Source organism: Musca vetustissima, unplaced genomic scaffold (genome assembly GCF_032173495.1).
Source record: "Musca vetustissima isolate MV318-11 ecotype Yass unplaced genomic scaffold, APGP_CSIRO_Mvet_v1 utg17682, whole genome shotgun sequence".
In the NCBI taxonomy this organism is placed as follows: Eukaryota; Metazoa; Arthropoda; class Insecta; order Diptera; family Muscidae; genus Musca; species Musca vetustissima.
Window position 1 is genome coordinate 236,348 of NW_026879076.1, and position 19,628 is coordinate 255,975.

A 19,628-nucleotide genomic window follows, 5' to 3' on the forward strand; every position below is an offset into this window, starting at 1 on the left:
TAAATGTGACATGTACAAAAACAAATATACATGAGTGATTCTATGCATATTCTCAAAAGGAACCATGGGTCTATTTCGATTTCCTTGCTACAAACATATGCACAAAGACACAATACCCTGTACCACAGTGTGGTGAAGGGTATACAAAGGGGGTTATATGTGGACTACCCCTAAAAGGGGGCGATTATTAATAATTTTTGAGAGGGGGTTTGTTACCATATACGACTACAAGAAACCAAATTACAAAGAATTTGGTTGAAAAACGCGCTTAAGAACCCCAAAATACCGAAAATTGGGGGGTACCCTTATATGGGGGCTACCCGAACAAAATGGACATATATTTATAATTTTTAGTAGGGAGATTTGCTACCCAATAAGAACTCAAAGTACCAAATTTCAGCGGATTCGGCCGAAAGATGCGATCAAAACCCCCAAAATACCGAAAATACCGAAAATACCAAAATTGGGGGGTACCCTTATATGGGAGCTATGCCTAAACGTGGACCGATTATCTTCAATTTCAATAGGGTTCGTCCTTGGGCCAATTAAGTGACCTGTGCAAAATTTCATCCAAATTGGATCATAAATGCGACCTGTACTTTGTTAACAAAAATACATGGACGGACGGACAGGCATAAATCGACTCAGAAAGTGATTCTATGCATATTCTCAAAAGGAACCATGGGTCTATCTCGATTATTTTTGTCTGTTACAAACATATGCACAAAGACATAATACCATGTACCACAGTGTGGTGAAGGGTATAATTAAACAATATCGAATGTTGTTAAAAGTTACAGAATAGGTTTTAGCCCCAAAACTCACTCAATCTGGCAACCCATTCACTCAAATATATAACGGTAACAATGAAATAACCAACTATCGATTACACCCACACGTTAGGAAATTCGCATAACAAATAATCGTTCTCCCCAACAGGTTCAACCAAATTCCACAAAAATGGCAGTTCAATATTCGGTTGGACGGCAAACAGAGCGCGAGCGAAAATCCTTTTGTGTGAAGTGAAAACTTTGGGGGTTGTCTACTCTGTGTTATTGTCTATGGTCTCTCTCATTTTTGAGAGAGCACTCTCTCAGCGATTGTGTTCCTTTGTGTGGAGAGTGTTCGTGTGTGTCGGCCATTGTTAGTTTGTCGCGACTACACTGCTGGTTGGTTGGCTGGCTGGCTGGTTGATTGTTGGTTAGTTGACTCGATTCGATTCTCTCAGGTCGTTACATCTGTAGTGGTGGCAAAAGGACGATGAGCAAAACATTACACAGCACAAACAACAGCAGAACATTTATTCCAAATTTTACCATAAATAGTTAACTAATAAATAATCAAGTGTACATAATTGTAATAAATATTAACGGTAGTTTTAGAATTCAATAAAAGTAAGATGATTTTGTGACAGAACTTGCCGTGGAAAACGCAAAAAAAATCGGAACTCGAGCAGAACGGGGAAAAAAGAAAGAAAATTGAAAATTTGCGAATGGCCATATTATAGTTTGTCGAACGAAAATGTCGTGGACGTGAGGAGCAGCACCACCATCATCACCAACGAGCAGCCGTGAGAAATCGATACGACGATGGTATACACATAAACAACATTCCAAAAGAGGAAAGGCAAAAAAACCAAAGCTAAACGAAAACCAAACGAAACGAAGAAAAGAAAAACAGTCAAAAGGATTGTCATTCACACACAACACAAGACGAAGAAAAAAGTAAAAAATGAAAAACCGAGATAAAAAATCGCAACACAAAAACGGAAGAAATTCGTATTATTATTCTTATATATAGAAAAGAATTAAATTTGGATTTTGATTTTTAAAAACAAATTTAATATATATATATACATACTTATATATACACCACCACCACAACCAACCAACAACATACATCGCTCTCTCTCTATATATATCATAGTTTAAACAAAAAGAAAAAGGAAGAAAAAAAGAAACGAAACGAAACGGAAAGATAAAAAAATTCTACAAAAGATTTAAATAAGTTATCAACAAAAAAGGCAAAGAGAAAAAAACAACCAACCAAATGGAATCTAGAAGTTAAGGTGAGTTCTGTTTTCTTTGTGGAAAAAAAACAAAAGCATCCTGCAGGAGGCTATAATACCCCGCAGGAGAACTCAAGATGTACATGTCCATATATATATTCGGTTGTTCGTCATAGAAAGTGAAGTTAGTTAGTTTTTCGTTTGCATTTTCGTTATCCTGCCCACCAACATTCACCACCACCACCCGACCACCCTCGGACGAAGGATATAAATTTTTGTGTGTGTGGCCAGAAAAGAAGGAACTTGGGGAAAAAACGAAAGATTTTTTTTTTGTTGAAAACTGAAGGTCGCCCCAGTGTATTATTTTTCAGATGAAATTTAATTTTTGTATTTCTGCAATGTTATAGAACTGCCAAATGGACTCTGTTATTTTGCTAATCATAAAATTGGACTCTAAAACGGTGTGTGCGAGTGTGTGTGTGTCAAAAGTGAAAAAGTGGATATGCATATAAACAGAAATTAAAGGACTTTTTTCCATTGCAAAAACTGAAAGACAGAAAAAAATGGTTTGTTCAAAGTGAAATGGGTTAAAATCGTTTGTGATGTTGTGTCGCCGTTCGTCGTTATGATGTGTTTGCCAGCCTGTCACCGAAACGTTGCCAGGCAGCCAGGCAACAATTAATGTAAGGTTTCGTGCAAGTACCACCACCCATATTTTAATTTTTGCATATTTGTGTTCTTTGGTTAAATTAAAAAAAATGTAAAACCCCATTTAAACTCTTAAAAAGGTGTGCTTAGCATACAAGGACAAGGAAAATTATTTTCAAATTTCCATATCCAAAAAATTTCCCAAAAATTACATTTTAATTTATTTATGGTGATCCAATAATTATCTATGCCTCCAATTTAGTCTTTTTCGCCTCTCATTTTCTACAAATTAGTTCTGTATTTTATTTGATTTGAATTTATTTTTCGCATTGATACCTTTTCTCAGGAATTGTATTATTGTTTTGTCTAATTTGTCAATTTCTTTTATTTTTTTTTTCATTCACCCTCATCCCCTTGTTTCTCTCTTCATCATCATCCTCATCATCATCACTGTTATCCTTTGACGATGAAACGAAACGAATTTGGGTATCATAACTTTTCTGTTGTTGTTGTTTTTATTGCCTTCTGTTCTGTTTACCTTCAATATAGACATTGTCTACCACCCCACAAGCTTTATGAAATGAAGTGGCGGGGGGGATCAAGCCCCCGCACACACATATTTTGCACATAATGGACCATCAATCGCAGAGAAGAAGTGAATATTTAAATATTTATGGAAGGGTTATTAATGACCATATGATCCATGGAATATGTAATCGACAAACTGAAGAAAAATTTGTCCCGACAATTTTGAAAACAATTCTCAGGGTCAAAACCATGGGCATATTGGAGAGTAGGAAGTTATCACCATTTTGTCGCGGATTCTCCCCTAGAAAACAAATAAAAATGACATAAAATCTGCACCACATAAAATGTTAAGTCGTTGAAAGAATTTAACTTTATTGTGAAACAATATCGCCACACACCATTGGATTTTGTGGAGGTACGTCAGAGGTTTTAGGCCTAGATAGTCCAAATGGATAATCGATTTTTTTTAAATGACGAAAGTCGGACGGGACGACTATATGATCAGCAACTTTGTGTATACACTCAGATCCTATGATTTCGATTGTAATCTATAGTAATAAATATACCGATTTAATTCAAATTTTACAAATGACCGATTGTGGACCGATTTAAAACAAAATTTGACATAATTTTCAGGAGGTATGCTGTGCAACATGTCATGACAATTTGCGTGAAATCGGAAGAAAAAAAAACAAGTAGAATCGTCGTTAAATTCGGTCGGGTCGAACTTATTGTACAATATGATCGTATATTGATGGTTTGTACAAGATTTGCTACTCAATGTGAATTCCAAATACCAAAATTCAATCAATTCTGTTAAAAAATATTCCTATATTACCCAAAGCATCGAAATTTGGAGGTTATCGTTATGTAAAAAGTGGACCAATATTGATTTACTACCCAATTTGAGTTCAATAAACCACATTACAGTCCATTTGGTTGAATTGACCCAAACATATATATATATAAGATTTATCTAAATCTACACCGATTGGTGTAGGGTATTACAACGTACAGAATTATTATATAAATAACTAAAAAGTTGTTAAGTTCATACCAGCCGAACTTTTTATACCGTATATCGTATCGTGGACATTTATATAAATTGGAAGCTGTTCCATGGTACATTACAGCCAAACACCAAATAATAGCCGGTACGGTAATATCAGAAAAAAGTAGACCAATATAGACGATTTGTAGTAGAAAACTGAATTGTAAATTCAAAATACCCAATTACAGTCAATTTCATTTGATAAACGTGTCCAATCTCTCGAATATACCGAACTTTTGGAAGTGCCGTCATATGGAGGCTATCGTAAAAAAAGTGGATCAATATTGATAATCTTTGGTAGGAGGATGAATTCAAAATACCAAATTACAGTCAATTTGGTTAAAAAACATGTCGAATCTCCCCAAAATACGGACATTTGGGAAATAAAACTATATGGGGGCTATCGTAAAAAGTGGACCAATATCGTACATTTTCAGTAGGAAGGTTTGATAGTCAATAAAAAAAACTTAAAATACAAATGTACAGCCAATTCGGTTGAACTGAATGTTTGGGGTTCCGTTATATGAGAGCTATACCGAAACGTGGACCAATATATCCCATTTTAATACCAAACGTCCTACCAGTAATAAATCAACATAAAATGCTATTCTGATCAAGAAAGTTGATATATTTGATGGTGAATATTTAGAGGTGTTGCAAACGGATTGACAAATTTAAAGTATGCTCTACCTTATGATGGAGGGTATAAAATACATTTTGCATAGAGTCGTCTTTTGTCTGCAGGCAGGTCAAGATCGAAGATGGGCTTTATCGGTCCACGTTTAGGCATAGCTCCCATATAAGAATACACCCCAATTTTCGGTATTTTGAGGTTCTTGAGCGCGTTTTTCAACCGAATTCGCTGAAATTTAGTAAATTGAGTTCTTATTGGGTAGCAAATCTCTCCACCAAAAATTATAAATATGGGTCTATATTTTCGGATAGCCCCCATATAAGGGTACCCCCAATTTTGCGGTATTATGGCGGGTTTGATCGCATTTTCGACCGAATTTCCTGAAATTCGGTACTTTGAGTTCTTATTGGGTAGCAAATCTCTATACTAACAATTATAAATATATGTCAATTTTTTTCTGGTAGCCCCCATATAAGGATACCCCCCCAATTTTCGGTATTTTAGGGTTCTTGAGCGCGTTTTTCAACCGAATTCGCTGAAAATTGGTATTTTGTAGTCGTATATGGTAAAAAATCTCCCCACCAAAAATTATTAATATTCACCTCTTTTTAGGGGTAGCCTCCATATAACCCCCTTTTTATATTAAAATAGTTATTTGATTTGTTCCGTGTGTTGTGATTGGGTAGTCGTTACAGGGAATATTCAATTTTTACCCTACAACGACTATTTAGCCATCTGTTGTAAGCATCCCACCCTCTAAAGATATTGTGATAAAAAAATTCAAACATGAGGATAATGATACCTCCTGAAGGAAAGAATTGAGATAAACAAAATTGAGAATTGAGATTCAAAATTGGCATATACCGGTCATTAATTATGCATAGCCCTCATATAGTGATATCCCCAAACATTCACTATTTCCTACATTATGTAATCAATATTGGTCCCCCTTTAGTCATAGCCTCATATAAATTTGTAATTTAAATTACAGGAGTTTGAGGATTTTATACTCTACCATGCGTTATCAGTATCTGTTCACTTTTTGGATCTTACAGATTTTAGGAAAAATCCCCATTAAAATTGCTGAAGTTTGTATTTGGTGCACATAATACCCACTTTCGGTATATGCCCACTTGTAGAATTATCGGTATATGCCCACTTTCTGGTATCTGCCCTATATTTTCATTGCATGTATCTGTTAGTACTATGGTGGGGGTATCCAAAGTTCAGCCCGGCCAAACTTAACGCTTTTTAAATTGTTGCGCTTTTTCAGGAGTGATTTATTTACTCCCATTTTAGGCACGAAAACGTCGAACATTTATAAAATAGAAGAGATGTTCAATTAAAAATGTGAGGTTTAAACAGCACTGCGTAGTCAAAATAAGTTTTGGCTAGAACTCCGGACTCCGGAGTGTAATTCGACTATCAATTCTTACATTTGCAAAAATTGCATATTAAGTTTTTTTTATTAAAAACAAATCATATTCTTCAATATACTTTTATAAAGTCTACATTGAAACGTAGAAATTATATGTATAAAGTTTTCGGATTAATGTTTGTCTGATTGGACGTCTCTGACTTCGGAGCCATGGTGCAAAGGCAAGATATCTCTCATTTCCTTAACCATAGGTCAATAACCGGGTGCATGTGTACCTTTTTTTCCTTAATTAAAGATGCAGGATAGTCCGTATTTTGGGGTTCCTGAGCGGGTTTTTGAACCGAATTCGGTGTCATTTGTAGTCGTATATGGTAACAAATTTCCCTCCCAAAAATTATTAACGTTTGAGCTCGTTTTTCAAACGAATTCGTTGAAATTTGGTACACTGGGCTTCTATTGGGTACCAAATTGACGGTACCAGTATTTCAGTATTTTGTGGGTTTTGATCGTATTTTCTACCGAATTGGCTGTTATTTAGTATTTTGAGTTCTTAATTGGTACCAAATCTCTCGACAAAAAATCATGATTACAGGTCAATTTTCGGTATTTGGTGTTATTAAAATATTTATCTTATTTGTTCCGAGTTTTGGGTTCAGAAACAAACCTCGGTAAGATTCGATAATGAACTATAGTCCCCATTTAGGCTTGGGCCTAGCCCCTGTGTGGGAAGTACCAGAAGGAGTGGACCGTTATTCCCCATCTTCGAACTTGAACTAACTAACTTTGGAAGAAATAATAAGAAGTTTGGATGAAATCCAAATTTTCTTGAACGGATTTGGTCCAAAGAAACATGTGGTCTAGAACGAATATTTCGATGAGGCATATTTTCACCGTATCAAAGTCTATATACACCCTCATTAGCCATTAGTCTGAGAGTATTTGGTCTACGTTATAGTTTTAATAATCGGTTTGTAGAAATGTCGGTACAGGTCAACTTTTTGGTATGTCCCCTATGTATATCTATGGTGAAGGGTAACCCAAATTCAGCCCTGCCGAACTTAACGCCTTTTCACTTGTTTATATTAACCCTTTGAGACCCGAATTGTTTTCCACAACCTTAGAACAAATTTCTGTTCACAGATTTAATGGAAATATCCTAAATAGGATATGCACAAAATTTTACATCGCTACATCCTTGCATTCGGGAGATACAGTACATTCTTTCTGAAAAATAAAATTCCAATATCAAGAAAACCAAATGCAAAATCGACAGAAAAATCATTTTAAATTAGTCTCTATATTAATTTTTACAAGAATTAAAAATATTTCTGATGGCAGAATTCATAAAACGATTTAAATAATTTGGACTACATACACAAATTAGTACTGTACACAAAATTACCTTCTTCTCTATATTGAATTTACTTTTGATATGTGTCGTCCATAATCAGGTATTGACATATAAAATCCATATATATATATATATATATATATATCTACTAGCTGTATATTAACAATAAGATCTAAAACATTTTGTAGCCTGTGGGCAACATTGGGCCACAAAGGGTTAAAATAGTTATCTGATTTGTTCCGCGTTTTGGGTACTCGAAAGTATGGAATTCAAGACGATACCCATCTGTTGCAATCATTCTACCCTCGGAGAAAGGTATTGTGAAGCAAACATGTTAGGTTCGAGCTTGAGCTATATCAGTCTTCAATTAGGCATATCACCTCATATCAATATTGGTCCCGTTTTAGGTATAGCCTCCACGGACGTGTGCATACATTTTTTCCAGCAATGACAATTTTCATATTGAACAAGCAGATTCAACTCCACCTTGTAACAACAGCGAGCTTTTCTGGTACAATATCCGAATAATATTTTGATTTACGTGGTTTTATTGAGATGGAATATTGGGAATTTTTTCCTTGAAGAGTCCACCAATATTTCGGTTTGACATTGCGCTTGTTCGAAAACCTTGTTGTGAAAAACTCATTAGGAAGACTTCTGAAGAACCAAACTTCAAAAATTGTATATCTAGCACCGTAATTTAAATATAAATTTAAATTCTTTCATCAACCGTGTGGTACAATTTCTAATCTTTGTTCAAAATAAATACCTCGTTAAGGTGATGATGAGATAAATGCAGTAGGGACATCCCCTGCCGGTTGGAGGTTGTAGTCGTCGATTGCATTAAATTTCAGAAGTGAAATATCCTCGGGTTTGTTCATGATTAGGTAGCACAGGGTGATATTAGTACCGTTAACTGTTAATTGCGACGGTTATATATATATATATATATACAACAAGCCTTAGTGAACAACAATTCATCTTTGATATGTCTATGTAGAGAATTGTTTTTATTCTGAGAATATATACAATAATTGGAAATTCCTAATTGATGTGGATTTCCCATGATTCATAGTTGTGGTAGTTAAGAAGTATGTGTGTTGTAGAAAGGAAAGTAAAATGAAAATTGAGTAGTAATAACAATCCTTTTTACCAGTTCGTATTTGCTTGTTGGTGACATCGCATTGTTGAAGATATCCACGCCCTATTTATAAGATCTACGTGGAGGCGAATAAATGTCTTAGTCTTGAATTGCTGTCAACTTTTTAATCGCCAAATGCCAACCAGAAAATTAAAAAAACTCAAAAAAATCCTTCAAAGAACGCAATAATATTATCGTACAAGTATATTTTCGAATAAAAATATGTTTTTGTTTATTTATACTTCAAATAATAAATTTTACAAATTAAGATTTCAGCTGGCCTACGATTAACCTTATCAATAAACCTTGAAAATATCCCTTCGTTTGAAATAGTTTTCCCCCCAAATTTTTTCGAATATATTTTATTAATAATAGGAATAAATTTTTTCGCTCAAAAATAATATAGACTGTGTTGTTGAATACCGCAATATACATTTTAAATCTGTTTTATGACTCTTCCTCTTCCAAAACTAATTTTAAACTGATTTCTGCTCCACGTTGCTATGCCCAAAGTAAATCTCAAAACAACAGATTTATTTTGAATAAAATTGCTTCACAATTAATTTTCATCAGTGTAGCCTAATATATTAGCTAATATTACCATACATGACTCCTCCAAAAACATTTCACTTCATAATTTATAATAATTTCCATTCTGTTTTTTTCCAATTTTCCAGAATATTAACGACCATGCAAAATATGCTTTCGCCAAAAGCCAATCAATTGTGCTCGAATATTGGTAGCTGTGAAACGGATCATCATCACAATCAAATGCATTCATCATCACATGGTCATGGGCATTCGCACAACAATGGCCAACAACAACAGCAGCAGCAACAACAACAGATGCATCATCAGCATATGCATCAACATCATCAGCACCATCACCAGCAGCAGCAACAACAACAGTCACAGATGCAAATGCAGTTGCAGCAGCAGCAACAGTCATCGCATCACCATCACAGCCAACAACAGGCGCAGCAACAACACCACCAACATCAACACCAACATCTGTCATCGGTTATGAATCGACGTGGCAGCAGCAGTAGCGTCCTGCCACCACACATGACACAGTTGTCACTCAGCAGTAGTGGTGGTGGCAACAATGGCTCTGCTGCTGCCTCTGCCTCCAGTTGTGTGGGCAGCAATACAACACTGCGACGAAAATCATCCCTTAGCTATCAGCAACAATTGATGGGCAACACATTACAATGCAGTTCGGATATAACCTCCGACTGTGGTACTGAAATATCACCGGGACATTTTAGCCCACATCCCAATGAATTGTACCTACATCACTCGCACACACATCAACAGCAACAACAACAGCAGCACCAGCAACAACAGCATCATCAACAACATCATTCACAACAGCAACAACATCCACCACCCCATGTCAAACTAAGTCTGCAACCAATAGAACGTTACGATGACTCGTTGGCCTGCAGTTTGCCACCACCCTCACCGGCGCCCAACAGTGATCGATTTATTGATGGAACATGTGTGGTCTCACCACCCAGTGGTCACAGTGATGGCCACCCCGGTGATGATCATTTGCCGCCCGCACATCATCATCACCATCATCACCCACAACAACAGTCGCAGCACCACCACCACCAACAAACGTTGTCATCTTCCACCTCGAACTCGTCAATATCAACCGGAGGTTTGGGTAACTGTTCATCATCAGTGGGGGCGGCAGGGGCATCAGCTATTGCCTGTGGACCAATGAACGCCTCACTGCAGCGTGTCAGCCATCATGGACTGAAATATGGTGGTGCGGGACAGACAATGCAGAACCTGCAGCGTTCTGCTTCGCCCAACACCAGCCGTTATCGTCTGAATGGTGAGCATCATCGTTATCGCGATTTGAATACCGGTTCCAATGCCTCCTCTTCCTCATCCTCGAACACAAATGCCACGGTAGCTGCATCAGGGGTGTCAAGCCAAACGGGACGCTTTATGAGTAACTCATCGAGTCATTATTTGAAAAATTGCCCCTCATCGTTAGTGCCGAGCGATACCTACAGCTATTTGGCCTCGTCGGCCCATACACCGGTCAAACGTTATGTACCCACCCCACCACCTCCACATGAGCTCTACGTTGCCGATCATCATTCGCATGGACATTACAGTAAGCCACAAGCCTCCTCGACACAACATCAGCAGCAGCAACAACAACAGATGTTGCAACAGCAGCATCAACAACAATATGCAGGTGGTCCATCGGCTGTAACCACAACGAAATGTGGACCTCAATCCTCGTCTTCACCCAGTACACTGCCATATCGCAATCGAAATTTAAAATGTTGTTCGTCGGAACAGCAGATCGCTGGCAGCAGTGGCGAACTGCAACCTCTGTCTAGCCTGAATCAAACGAAAGAACATTACGCTTCATCGCCCCGAATACGAAGTAGCCAATATGGTGGACCCACGGCAATTGGAGGTTCTAAACTGCCGGGCAAAGATTCTCCGGTGGTTCATCATCATTTGATAAGTGGTGGTGAGGGTGGACAGGGTATTATGGCGGCAGCCCACACCTACAACAAGACCTTCAGTATGATGACCACCCAGTGTAGTGTGGTGAATCAGCCGCATATGGTGGCCACCATTACCGCCGTGGGCTGTGTCAGTTCTCCCCAGAGTAGTCTGAATATTACCAGTACCGTGGCACGATCTCAGCTACCGCCACCCGTCTATGGTAGCAATCAGCGCAGCATGGCCAGCGGCACTGGCATATGTTCGCTGATTAACGATATGCAGGAAATGTCTTCTACGCTAAGTGCCACAATGTCACAGAATGTCAGTGATGTAGCCACAGCAGCGGTGGCGGGACTTTGTAGCACCAGTGGCCTGCGGAAAGACGAGTCAAGTTCGGCAGCCACGGGAAGCACAACCGGATTGGTATTAAGTTCAACGGCTGTGGGGAGTTCGACAACCTCCGCTGCCACCTGTTTACACTGCAAGACAGTGCGACGCACCACAGGTGTTCATCAGACCACACAGACAACTGGTCCCATTAGTCCAGTACCTCAATTGATGCCAACGACACCATTGGCAGGGGCTGCAGTGGCGGGACCCAGTTCCAGTGGTTCTCTCAGTAGCACAAACACTGCCGGCAACAATCAAAGATATTTGGAACAGCAGCTGGCGAACATGTCATCATTAACACCCACCAATGCCGCCAACACGACCACCACCAACAACAGCAACAACATCACCAATGAAATGAACCACTTAACACCTCTAACGCCGCCAAATGCCAGCGGTACCGGAGTCGGCGGTAATGTTATGGCGCCGGGACAACAACCGCTTGTCAACCGCATGCTCAATACCCAAAAGAAACAACAGCAGCAGCAACAACAACAGGATCTGATGGCAGAGCAAATGTACAGTCAACTGAAAACGAGTACCAATCAAATGATGCAGCAGGCCCAGCAGATCATCAATGCGGAATATCAAAATCAGCAGCAGTTCCAGCAACAACAGCAGCAGCAACAACAACAGCTTCAGCTACAGTTACAACAACAGCAGCAACAGTCGCCTCAACAGGCCCAGGCCTCATCTATGGAACAACATTATATGGTACCCTCAGCTATGCGCACCTATCAGCCTCAACCTCAGGCCCAGGCCATGCAAGCGAATCCGCAACCATCCGTACAACTTGCTCAGCAGCCACAGCTACAAATACAGGCTGCACCGGCCACACAACCTCAGGGCCAACCCTCAGCCGCCGCTCTCAGCACAATAAATCAACAGCAGCAGCAACTACAACAGCGCTACTCGTGTAAAAAACGATTCACCGAATATATGCGTCGTGAGGTAATGCGATTCTTCGGCCTTGAACTTACCACCGAGGTTGAAGATTTTGCCCTGTGGCAGGGTCGACAACGTCGTCTGGCCATACGACGTTTTGGCACCCTGAAAACCGAAACCGCTGAAATACCTGAAGGCTGTGCGCTGGACAACAATGGCTCCGCGGCCGGAGGTGCCAATCAAAATTCCCATTGTTCTGGTTTCAATAATGGCGCCCAACATTCACACAATCACTATCACCACCAGCAGCAGGCACAGGCGGGTCAGCAGCAGCAACAACATCATCACCATCACAACCACTCGCACAACCATTCGCATCATCATGCCTCGGAGAGGCCTGACATTCTGCCCGACACAGCCGATGATGATGACACCAGCAATGGCAACGACAGTGTTGGTTCCGGTGGCAGTGGAGGTGTGTTAAGGCGCCGCGGCCACTATCAGCGTGATCATTTCCATCATCCCTACTACAACATAGACTTCCGAGCGGGCGATCATGTGGAACGCAAACCATCCGTTATGTCTATGCTGGTTTCAGGCTGTAGCTATTTGGTCAATGCCCTCAACAAGCGGCAAATGGATTTCCGCCAGCGACGTCAATGGTCACGCAGTTTTGCTCCCGCTCATGTACAGAATGTCCAGAATTTGGATGGAACGGCTGGGGCAAACAATGAAATCTATGAGGGTGTTGCAGCCCTGAACGATGAGGTCTTCTTCGATTCACCATCCGGCATGGATGCCAACAACACCGCAAACAATGGCTCTTCCACATCGGGTGCCGCTGGCACACCGGCCAACAGTAACAATCCTAATGGAAATGCGGCGACGGCGGCAGCACGCTCTACCGCTGGACCGCAAATATTCAATGGCGCCCAACAGGGTTGGCGTACCACCAACAACAGTACCAGCGTTAATCACAACGAAGCGGCCAATCTGCAACAGGCTGTGGTTTTACATGGCTCCGTACAGGATCAAGACAACTCCCCACAACAAGCGGTTCAGCAACAACCCCAAATACCCGGCATTCGTGCCAATCGCATTTCATCACAAATACTCGATGGTGTTCTGGAGAACTCCCGTCGTCCGATGGCGCAAAAAATAAAACTATTCTGTGTTAATGATCTCGATGATCGTACCGATCATAGACCCTTTTTCACCTATTGGATTAATACTGTACAAATTATCGTATTATTTTTATCGCTGCTGTGCTATGGCATTGGGCCGATTGGCTTTGGGGTGGAACAGCGCACAGGCCAGGTATTGGTCACCAGCCTCAGTTTACAAACGGTGCAGCATACGGAACAGCGCAACATATGGATAGGACCGCGTAATCAGGATTTGGTGCATATGGGTGCCAAGTTTGCCACGTGTATGCGGCGTGATGTAAAAATTATAGATGTAATGATGAAGACCCGACGTCAGGAGCGTGAGACGGCCTGTTGTATAAGGAATGACGATTCGGGTTGTGTACAAAGTTCACAGGCAGACTGTTCAGTGAGGGGGCTGTTTCCAACGGTAAGTCTTCAAAGACCCACTTATGTTGCTTCCTATATTAATTTTTTTATTTTCTTTTTACAGAAATCCATATCAACTTGGAAGAAATGGTCACCCGGTGAATCGGGGCCCGGCGGTCGCATTTCGGGCTCTGTATGCGGCCTGGATCCCAAATATTGTGATGCACCCGCCTCCATTGCTCCGTATGAATGGCCCGATGACATTACCAAATGGCCAATATGCCGTAAAACAAATTCATTCTCGCAACGTTTTCGTTTCAAAGATCACACCGCTGAACATATGGTGTGCGAGGTCATTGGTCATCCCTGCTGTGCGGGTATATATGGTGAATGCCGCATAACGACTCGGGAATATTGTGATTTTGTAAATGGTTATTTTCATGAAGAGGCATCACTTTGCTCACAGGTGAGACATACACACAGATATACCTATCGAGGGATACCAAATCATATAATTTATTCCTTTTGTTTGCAGATCTCATGCTTAAACAATGTCTGCGGCATGTTCCCATTTGTAAATGTCGAAGTTCCCGATCAATTTTATCGCCTCTTTACATCGCTGTGTATGCACGCTGGCATTTTGCATTTAATGATAACCGTGATATTTCAACATGTGTTCTTGGCCGATTTGGAGCGTTTAATTGGACCCGTCCGAACGGCCATCTTGTATATAGGTTCGGGACTAGCTGGCAATTTGACAAGTGCCGTCTTAATGCCATATAAACCAGAGGTAAATAATTAATTGTTTTTGTTATTTTAGTTTATTTTGAATCTATTGAAACAAAATATAACCGATAAAGGTTGAAGGCGGGGTAGGGTTCGTGAATATTTTTTTTTTAATTTTCAAAGTGTCTTTTAAATAATCGAGCACATGGTTTGGGGGAATGGAAAATTCCTTTGTCGAGTATATTAAGTACCCAGATGAATCTAGGCTTAAATCAGTACTCTATGCGTGCCAATCGAGAGATATATAGGGTCTTTGATGCACCATTTACATAAAATCGGACAAAACTATATATGGGAGCTATATCTAAATCTGAACCGATTTTCACGAAACTTAGCACACATCATTCTTGACCTAATTCAGTACTATTTGCCAAATTTTGTGCAAATCGAGAGATATATAGGGACTTTGGTGCACCATTTACCTAAAATCGGACAAAACTATATATGGGAGCTATATCTAAAACTGAACCGATTTTTCCCAATTTCAATAGGGTTCGTCCTTGTTCCGAATAAGTGACTTGTGCCAAATTTCATCCAAATCGGATCATGAATGCGACCTGTACTTTGCTTACAATTTAACATCTACAGACGGACAGACGGACGGACATGCATAAATCGACTCAGAAAGTGATTCTATGCATATTCTCAAATGGAACCATGTGTCCATCTCGATTCCTTTTGCCTGTTACAAACATATGCACAAAGACATAATACCCTGTACCACAGTGTGGTGAAGGGTATAAAAAGTTTTTCCCTAACCTAACATGTTATTTAGGCTATACTCATACCATTGTCAATTAAGATAGCTATGCGTATACTTAATACTGTATTAGTTATACGCATTGTTGACCCATCGTATTTACAATAAATTGATTTTCACATAATTTTTAAAGAGGATCATTACTTGAACTGTATGATTTTATAAATTTGCTAGGGTTTGACCGATAAACAGATTTTCAAATGTCAATTTCAGAATTATATTACGTCAAGCCTGTTCAAAGATATCCAGTACGACTGTTTGCTTGTCCTTATCTGTATCTATGTAATGTCTATATTTCACATCATATAGACATTACGTAGATACAGATATATTCAAGATCCTATATTGTTTAATACTTAAATTAAATTAGGTCAACGAATTTTCCGCAATTCTTTATTCCAATTTTATACCACGACCAAAAGATGGAAGGTATATTCGCCGACGGACCCTATGGCTATTTACCACATCCTACCTTTCGGTACCCCCAACTTTCGGTATATTAAGGTTTTGATGGGATTTTTCGATCGAATTTACTGGTCCAAAAACGAACCCTGTTAAAATCGATTAAATTCGGTTCAGATTTAGATATAGCTGCAATTTGGTATTTTGGATTCCTATCAATAATATCTCCCTTTTGGAAGCAGTCCCTTTTTTTTATTAAAATATTTAACTGATTTTTTTCGCGTGTTGGGGTTGCCCCCATATAACATACCATAGAATGGGGAATTTTCTCAACTCGAAAATTTCTGTTTATAGCCGACAAGGTATGGTATTTTAAGCCTATTTAACCAATTGTATCCGACTATAGGTAGGCTTAAATCATCTTATCTTAAGGGGGTATCGAGGTACAAAACTAAACGAAAATGTTCTATATCCTCAATTAATGATGCATCCCAAGTTATATATGGAGATATAAAACTAAAAGGTTCGGTTCGAAAATTAGTTATATGGGTTCACATTTAGGCATCCTATATATTGATATCTTCCGATTTTCGGTAGATCCTACCATAGTTATTCAATATTGGTCCCATTTTTAGTCTTTAGATACACGCCCTACTCTGTTATCAATATAGGTCCACATTTTGGAGTTTTAAGATTTCAGAAAAAATCTCCATTAAGTCTGGGTTTATATATGCAACTCTGCTGCTGCTCTCTTCGATTCTCTTTTGAATTTCTTCCCCCTTGCCTCTTTTTATACCTCTCACTTCTACGAACTCAGCAAAGTTTCTTATAAAAGTTGCATGTGTAAACCCAGTCTAAAAGTCGCTTCAATTTATATTTGTTATTTCTATTATAATTCTGCCCGTTATCTATTGCATTGCCAATACAATATGGTGTAAACTTTAGGAAATTCGCCATGAAAATTGCAATTTAGAATTCTGGTCTCCAGTAGTGACTATGATATTATTGGTAAATATTGTTCAAATAGGTTCATTTATGTGTTCTTAAGATCCCACCCACAAATCGGGATACAAAATTAAGTAGATCGTCACAGATTTGATTTTTCCTCCTTAATGCGATATTTATGTACGACTAGAGTAACTTGATCAAATATGCAACCGAATGTAAAATTAGTTTTTGAGTTAGTGCTGTCACTGCCACTCAGGATATACAATCTTGAGTGGTTGTTATTTTCACATGAAATTTTTATGGGCATCTTTGTGTAGCTATATGTTCAAATAAAATATTTTTTTAAAAGCGAATGTACTTCTCCTGCCATTCATTATATACCCCTACGCGAAGATAAATTTTAGCGATATATTTTGCCTTAGTCGTACAGACTTGTTTCAATAAAAAACGTTGATGCTTTTTAAAGAGGCTCGTCTATATTGTTATAGATTCGAACTAAATAAGAATTCTAAAATCTAATTTTTATAACGGAGAATGAGGACAGCATCCCTTTTTAAAAATTTTATATTAAGATTCCAAAATATCATTTCTAATCATTTGTTTCGTAATGCAGTAAAATTACATGGAGGGGAAATTTTAAAATGCAAGTATTTTTTTAATATTATTTTCGTACACAAAAGGCCTCCCCGGTACTACATTATCTTAAGCTAGTAGTATCATTACATAAATCAATTCTAAGTATCAAAATGGCTAACAAATCGCGTACTAACTAATTTAGAATTATTTTCATGGCTAAAACAATAAAACCCTTCCAAATAAATATGATCAGACTCAATCTGTATTTTATTAATATATTATTATATTTAATTTGTTTTATAGGTGGGTCCACTAGCATCGTTATCGGGTGTTATAGCATCACTGATGGTACTATTAATATTATCGCATTGGCAACATCTGCATAAACCGCATGTGGCCCTGTTCAAGTTGATGTTTGTGGGCGCCATACTCCTCGCTATTGGAACGCTGCCATGGCAGCTGAATTTTGCCGGTATTTTTGCGGGTATATTCAGCGGTATAATTCTAACAATAGCTTTAGTGCCATTCGTTAGTGTCACCAAATATCGGCGTAAATCAAAGGTAAAATTTAAAATTTAAAAATATATATTTAACAGATTTTAATGATTTTTTTCTCTTTTCCTTATTAATCTCTCTGTCTCTTTCACAGATAAATTTAATATGGTTTTGTATTATATTCCATGTATTCGTTTATGCCACAATGTTATTAATTTTCTATATGTTCCCCACTGAATTAACCAAGCTAAGTTTTGGAGAGGTGCTCACGAATAGTTTTAACAATGGTGCTACGGGCGGTAGTGGTGTTGGCGCCGGCGGCGTTGGAACTGGCAACGGCGGCATGGGTTCGCCGGGCATTAGCACAACTGATATTATGCGCACAGGCATTTCAAACAGCAACAATAACAATAATAACAACAACAATAATAATTATAATCGTCAGTCATTTATGCATCAGCAACAGCCGCAGTATCACTACCACCATCAATCCGATGATATAATAATCAATAATGTTGCCGCCGTGGCGACGGCAACCCTGGCACCCTACATCCAGTAACGAAGAATGCCCAATGGTGAATTTGACAACAGATAGGAGAGAGCGCGCGCACTCTTTTTTTCCATTCGAATCGATTACGTTCAACAACACTTTTTGTGTGTAATTTTTTCCAACCTCTTTTGTTCAAACTTAATTTAGTTATTATATATTATATAATAATTAATAATACTATATAATAAATTTAAGAGAAAAAACAACAAAAACAAATAAATTTAAAATTAATGAGATAAATATAATAATAATAAAAAAAAAACAAAAAACAAATACATCACACGTATAGGTAAACGCGGGTGTGACAATTCACCATTTCTATCAAACAACAACAAGAATAAGAAGAAAAACAAAAACAACAAAAAAACCAAAAAAAATTATTTGTCAAAATAATTAAGAATAAATAAAAATTATTATAAATAAATATAAAAAATATACAATAACAAATGTTTTATTTGAAGAAGTGCGGAATTTTTAAAGAATATTTTTTTCAGGGACCAAAACAGGCGTGAATTTATTAAAGAATATTTTTCAGGGACCAAAACAGGCGTGGATTTATTAAAGAATATTTTTTTCAAGGACCAAAACAGGCGTGGGTGTTGCGTAGGGGATGATAGATACCAAGCAACGGCTCTGATTAGCTTTAACATGGCGAAGTCCAGGCTTATCTTGGTCCCTCTTTCATCTCAATTGTGGACACCGACCTCCCCGCGGTGCCACCTGGGGAGCTATTTTCATCACCCGATGAAATAGTGAGCTAATATGTGTCGCGAGTTCACCCATAAGAACTATAAAAAAGTGGGTTGAGGCGTCGGGTTAGTTGCCCACTTTTGGAAAATCCAACCTACTATGAAAAAGCAAACCAAACCCCCTAATGTTGACGACCCCCGCAAACGTATAAAGGACCACGATCTGCTAATCTGCACTTGGAATGTTCGCAGTGTTCGCTTTGGTGGATGTACTCAAGAAGTACAAATCCGATATTATTGCCTTACAGGAAATGTGATGGAAAGGAACTGGCGTAAGTAAATCAGATGATTACGCCCTGTATTATAGCTGCAATGAAACGAGACATGATTTATTGTTAACAGGAGGAAAAAGA

The 19,628-nt window shown here is 38.6% G+C and overlaps 1 protein-coding gene across 1 annotated transcript; it reads left to right on the forward strand.

Moving 5' to 3' along the window:
* Window positions 1-2,001: 2,001 nt before the first annotated feature.
* On the forward strand, window positions 2,002-18,585 carry LOC133323877 (inactive rhomboid protein 1-like). Its single transcript, XM_061532775.1, has 8 exons — window positions 2,002-2,068; window positions 9,417-9,876; window positions 10,114-10,842; window positions 10,909-14,070; window positions 14,134-14,475; window positions 14,545-14,799; window positions 17,785-18,042; window positions 18,131-18,585. Exons 2-8 carry the CDS (start codon window positions 9,430-9,432, stop codon window positions 18,533-18,535), a joined length of 5,598 nt encoding a protein of 1,865 aa, XP_061388759.1. The 5' UTR covers window positions 2,002-2,068; window positions 9,417-9,429; the 3' UTR covers window positions 18,536-18,585.
* The last annotated feature ends 1,043 nt before the right edge of the window (window positions 18,586-19,628 follow it).